Source organism: Citrus clementina, unplaced genomic scaffold (assembly GCF_000493195.1).
Source record: "Citrus clementina cultivar Clemenules unplaced genomic scaffold, Citrus_clementina_v1.0 scaffold_4, whole genome shotgun sequence".
NCBI classification, from domain to species: domain Eukaryota; kingdom Viridiplantae; phylum Streptophyta; class Magnoliopsida; order Sapindales; family Rutaceae; genus Citrus; species Citrus x clementina.
Genome location: NW_006262274.1, coordinates 9,468,728 through 9,474,946, shown reverse-complemented (window position 1 = coordinate 9,474,946; position 6,219 = coordinate 9,468,728). Strand labels below are relative to the sequence as shown.

The following is a 6,219-nucleotide window of genomic DNA, read 5'->3' as shown; positions in this document are numbered from 1 at the left end:
TTATTTTCCCCTTTTTGAAAACCTAATTATTGTATTTTTTCCCTCTTGAATTTTCCATATACCCAGAGTATCCGCTCATCACTCTTCTTTTCTCTCTATAAATTTCATTACCGAATGAAAGGAATTTAGATCTACTGTAAATAGATGTAAGCAATTAAAACTCTAAAATTAATAGTTTAATTAATTTTTGAAAATATTGTTCACCGTTACTGTTTAGGGTTATTGTTTACAGTTACTGTTCACGATTACTGTTCATCTGGCCGTATAAAAAATATTAATTTTCTAAAAACACAATAAACTGTAGAAAATAAATGACATGGAGATTTTTATGTGGTTCAGATTAATCAATCCTACATCCACGAGGTTACACCCAAATGAAAAGCAATTCACTAAGTTGAGCTGTTATAACCTATGAATTTACCAAATTTAAGACTCACATTTACAATTTGTCACTAACAGTTTACTCAACTTTAGACTGAATTTGGTTCTCTTGAATAATTGTTATCCCTCTTGATCCATGATCTTCAAGGCACTTCGCAAAGTGATCAATAGCAATTCTTCAATTTATCAATGTCTAGTGATTCAAGATTCACATAGATTCTCCACAGAGATAAAAAGAAGATAAGTAAATAAATCAACACAATATTATGCGCCAAATTCGGATTCTCTAGGGACGAGGTCGAATTTTGCTTCTCTACTTTATGCTCTATGTTGTACACTTTCAATTGTGAAATAACTCTCTTTATATAGGCACTAGAGTTTCACAAAAATAGTAAATTTTAAAAGATTTAGATTCTTTCCAAACAAGAGTTTTTTTCCTCTTATAATTCTTATGACCACAATGAATTTTGTACTTAAATATATTTTAATTACCTCCAATATTTCAAATAATGTCGATGTGATTGGAAAAAAAATGGAAAAAGAATTATTTATATTGATTTTTTTCATCTACTTAATGTGTTGAAAATATCATAAATGTAATATTTATATGAGACAGGTTTTTTTCCTTTGTTTTCGCCACAATTATTTTTGGAAGAATATCACAAGGTCTCCATTTTGCCACCGGCAATGATTCTCGAATTCTCATCATGGATTTGTAAATAAGCATACATATCGTATACATGTATCGGTTAATTGCAATAGAATAAACAGAATATGATGAATATTCCTAACGAAATACCAATTTTACGCTACTATGCTTGTGGTTTAGTGATACTTCGGAGTTTGCTTATTCATTGACAGAGCAAATAACACGACGAGAGCGCGAAGCGACAAATGGCTCTTGACATGGGCATGTTCGAAACCATAAACCCATCACGCTTCATCACCTTCACCATTCCAAGTCCCCCTCTCTCTCACCACAACCACCACAATGACAACCATCTCCTCCGAGTCGCTGTTCTCGATTCACCGGTTCAACTCAGCGACTCACTCGCCCAACCCCAAGTAGCTCTCATGTTCGTTCCCAAGCATCGGGAGCACGACTGGATCTTCTCGACGGAGTCGGGCCATCTCCAGCTTCTCCTCAGCTGCCACCAGTTCTCACGCCTCATATTAATTGGTGATGAACCCACCACCGACGACTCCCCCGATTTACCCATCACAACAAAACACGACTCTTTCGATCAGAAGAGTCTGGAGGACAGTGTGAAGCCTCTGGTAATTGCGCTGTCTCGGAAATTTTGCTTTGATAAAAATGGAATTTATAATGTACCCCTTTTGAGTTATGAAGACAATGTCGTTTCTAGTGTGGTTTTGGAGAAATGTGTTGGGGATTTTGCTGGTGAAATGCTTGTTGAAGATGTTGAGATAGAAAGCGAGGGTGGGTGTCGAAAGAGAGAGTTTAGGAGGAGATTGAGGTTTAAAAGAATGCCCAATTTAGTTCAAACTGAGGTTAAGCTTGTGCCTGAGGCGGCTATTTCCTTAGATTCGGTAAAAATTGGAGGAAAGGTACGGTTTAGGCCTCATATTGGAGTTTTGGTTCATGTATATTTGGTGCCAATGGTTGCTAGTTGTGCTTTGATTGGTTCTTATATTGGAGAGCGCATTCGGTTTGGGTTTAGGCCGAAAGCCTTGTGTGTCGGAGTTGGTGGAGGGGCTTTGGTTAGTTTTCTGAGAACCCAATTAGATTTTGAGGTTGTTGGAGTAGAAATGGATGAAGTAGTTTTGAGGGTTGCAAGGCAGTATTTTGGATTGGAAGATGGAGAGTTTCTTCAGGTTTCTGTTGGAGATGCTATAGAGTTCTTAGAGAAACTTGCTCGTCAAATTGTTGGGAAGAATCCAGATTCATTTGGTGCTTGTAGCCTAAAGGACGGTAATTTTTTGGATAACAGTGACAGAGTAGATAATAAATTTGATGTTATTATGGTTGATTTAGATTCTGGTGATGCTAGAAATGGTACAAGTGCTCCACCTGTGGAATTTGTGAGGAAAGATGTACTTTTGGCTGCTAGATTGATTCTTAGTGATTTTGGGATTTTTGTTATGAATGTGATTCCTCCGAACAGGTCGTTCTATGATATGTTGATACAGGAATTTCGGGACGTTTTTCAGGAGTTGTATGAAATTGATGTTGGAAATGAAGAGAATTTTGTACTTATTGCCACAGGGTTGTCTATTGTGTCCTCGGGTAGTGATTGTGAGAATGCCTTTGGTAAAAAGCTGAGACTATTGATTTCAGGAGAATACATGGATTCCATAAGGAAAATTTGACACCTGAGGCTCTGAGACTAGAGGATCATGATTTCTTGAAAATGTTGCGTTTCGAAGAATGGTTCATGAGAAACATGAATTTTCTGTTTCTCAGATGCTCTTTCTAGACTTCCTAGGTAAAGAACTACTTTAAGCTGGATGCTTGTGCAATATCCTGAGTGGTTCTTAATGTCAACTTCCTAGGTTCTTACAAGAAAAGCAAAAATTTGCTTCTGAAAATGTTTTGGCCAAATTGATTTATGTAGTTGAGGGTTGAATGGATTGAAAGCATAAGCATGAGGACACCTGCTGCATTTGAAGACCTTTTTACCAATTAGTGAGACTTTCATCAGCTTGTGTTTCTAAGTAAGATCAATTTACTTAACGTGTTAAGTGATTGTCATGATCCTCCATGGCTCTAAGTTAAATACCTTTCTATCTTAAGAGTTTGGTACTTCAAATACCTTGTCTAGGTTCAGAGTAGAAGTATGGGATTGCTGTTCTTGATTGTAATAATGATCCTCCTCAGCTCTAGCTGGGAATCAACTCTTGTATCTTATTCTAAATTCCTTTTTTCTGTGGGATATATTACACACTTGGCTAGGTGAGGTAGCCGAAAATTGTTTGATTATGGTTATGAATTGTGACAACCTAGCTACAAAAATGTTTTTTCAGTAGGATTGGTCTGGACTTTTGTAATCTTATGGTGTCTTCATTTCCATTAATGGTATCTACTGTTTAGATCTAAACAATGTTCCCATTATTTCTTAGGTGAACATGACATGCTTTGTTATTTGACCTTCCTTCTGTATTTCCTCTGTGTCTATTTTCTCCCTTTGTGATTAGAACTTTACGTCGATCCTAACTTTTCATGCAGCCCTCATTTTCTGATTGTAAACTCATCCTTGCCACTGTTTTTAGGTGAGAGGTTGAAGAGATACAAATGTTTTATTAAACCTGCGTCGCTTAAATTGTTGGAAATGATCATTTTGATTGATTTGCCTTGTCCTCTGAATAATATTACTTGGTATCTGTTTAAAGAATGTTATAAGCAGTGATTATATGAGATTCTAGCAAATGCTGCAAATTCCGTCTGATGCAACTGGAATTGGACTAAAAAGATAGTCAGATGATTTAATGCTTTGCTTTCAAAAATGCTGGTTGAGGATGATAGAATTTTACATTAGCAAAGTGCTCTGTTTTAAGATAATTTTTTGAAATGCCATGTTTGATAACCGTAGTGTAGTTTGATGTTTCATAATTTATATTCCCAATATAATTTTGTGTTTTCAATTGTCTGGTTCATCGTCGATTTAGTTAATATAAAACTAATAATAACAAAAAGGAATAAAGTAGAAAAGAGCAGTCTCTGGTTTTTCTTCAGGATAATTACTTCTTGGTTATTGTCCTCAATAAAATTTCCAGACTTCATCTCATTGTCCTGATAATTCTGTTACACTTGTTTGTATGCATTAACATTATATGAACAAAGTTGTGACTTTTTTGATAAATAATTGAGCTAAATAAAGTTGAAAAATTTAACAACACTCCCTGAATCAGTTTCTTTCTGTCTTTGTCAGTGCGATGGGGGTCCAAGCAAAAGGAAGAAGGATTTGAGAAAAGTGTTTTGGTTAGTTGTCAAAACGGAGAGAAAAACTAACCCGTTTCTTGTCTTTTAGATGGAAAACCACTGAATTATGAATTCATCTCGGTTCAACATGAGTTGCATATGTATTGCGTTTTTTGAAATCTGTTGCAAAATTTCTAACGTTGTTTTTTGATGGTTATAATTGACTTGATTCATTCAGCTAATTTGGCTTTTATTGACATTTTGAAATTTTATATCTAAGTTTTGAATGATTTAGTTTTATATTTTTCATGAAATGATAAATTTTTCTTTGTAGTACTTGTCAGACTTCAGTGTCACTACCAGGCAACACGGTTGAATCTATGAAGTCTTCTGTAACCTAAGAGCATCATAAAAAAGGCTTGAGTTACACACTATGATTACAGTATACGCTGATGGCTAGCTGGGTTGAATTTTTAATTTTTTCGGTCATCCATTTATTGTTAGTGTCATATAATCTGCCTCTGCTGTTGAAATTTACATAGGATAAATAAATTAGTCAAAAGATAGTGGTTCCTTAGTTTGGGGAATTATGGAGTATGATGTGAATACATGCTTCATATTTGCCTTTTTTTTTTTTTTGTCTATGGCTGTAATCTTAAGGAGAGCTTCCCAACCTTGTGGTCAAAACTCGCCCAGCTTGCTGAAAACAATGCCTCCCTAGCACTGGACAAGGATCTAGTTGATGAAGCTTGAGACGCAGCTGCAGCACACATGGTTCATTATAAGCAACGAATTGAAATGCTATACAACAAGCATGTCAAGTTCCGAGAATTCAAGAAGGGGGAACTTGTCAGAGTAGCAATGGATGTCAGGAAAAGAGGCCAACACTGGAAAGATGGCAGAAAAGTGGGAAAGACCATACCAAATCAGGAAGGTACTTGGCAAAGGAGCCTCCAAGCTTCAAACGCTTGGTGGCAAAAAGGTCCCCACTGCTTGGAATGTCATTCACTTGAAGAAGTTCTATGCCTAACAAAAAAATTTACTTGGTACCTTCTTGTCTCCTTTAGTTCCTACCACCAGTCTACTAGTTTGTTTGCTTGTCTCTTATTTTAAATGACATTTTCACTGCCCTAATGGCTATGCCAATGTAGATATCAATGCTATTCTGAGCTTTCTGCTTGGATTATCAATGAAAGTTATTATTCAGGAAAGTCCGCTATATTTTCTAAAGCATCACCATTTTATTAAAATTACAGTTCCTTATGAATTTCAAAGAAAATAACTTCCGAGCAGGAATTATTCCATATGCTAAGGAAAATAATTCTCTCAGAAAAATTATTCCGTATGAGTTTAAGTAAAATAATTCTGTTGGGAAAATTATCCAATATAAGTTAAAGGAAAATGATTTCTCAGCAAGAATTTCTCGCCATCTTTAATTATTCTTTTATTCAAAATTAAAATCTTGAGGCTTCAAACAAAGAAACTTTTATCTTTTCTAGTGAACATTATTTTGAGAAAATTAGGCTAGTGAAAATTTTGCAACTCCAAGAGGAGATTATGGGGTTTTGTTGCCAAATAAGAAGGTAAGATTATTTGTGGAATTAAAATGGGTGTACTCAAAGTAGTGTCATTTTCGTATGGAGTTGGATTGTTGGCATCTCCTTATGAAATTCCTCTTTCAGTTATATTTGTTTTATTTCTAAAAATATCTTTCTTTTAGTACACTTCTAATTTTTCATTTACTTTTTTTATTGTTAAAACTTATAGTTGTATTGTGCTATTTTTCACTTTTTTTGTAATATTATTATTACCTCGCGCACAAACTAAAAAGTTTTCTCAGTGATGAATTTTTTAATATTAATTATTAGCTTAAATTACACATATTTTATATTATAATTAGAAAGCAATCTTAAGTACAAAAATATTTAATCAATAAGAAATTTGAAAAAATAATACAT

General features: G+C 34.7%; 1 protein-coding gene across 2 annotated transcripts; it reads left to right on the top strand.

The window, feature by feature from the left end:
• The first annotated feature begins 1,042 nt into the window (after positions 1-1,042).
• On the top strand, positions 1,043-5,464 carry LOC18044398 (methyltransferase-like protein 13). Of its 2 annotated transcripts, XM_024186670.1 has the most exons (3): positions 1,043-3,057; positions 4,272-4,321; positions 4,596-5,464. In XM_024186670.1, the coding sequence occupies exon 1, from the start codon at positions 1,276-1,278 to the stop codon at positions 2,710-2,712; it is 1,437 nt and encodes a 478-aa protein (XP_024042438.1). In that variant the 5' UTR covers positions 1,043-1,275; the 3' UTR covers positions 2,713-3,057; positions 4,272-4,321; positions 4,596-5,464. The 2 variants fall into 2 exon arrangements, with proteins under 2 accessions (XP_024042438.1, XP_024042437.1); XM_024186669.1 differs by lacking the exon at positions 4,596-5,464 and having other exon boundaries at positions 4,272-4,526.
• The last annotated feature ends 755 nt before the right edge of the window (positions 5,465-6,219 follow it).

Coding starts and splice junctions, on each gene's coding strand:
- LOC18044398 (XM_024186670.1), top strand. CDS start 1,276: ATGGCTCTTGACATGGGCATGTTCGAAACCATAAACCCATCACGCTTC.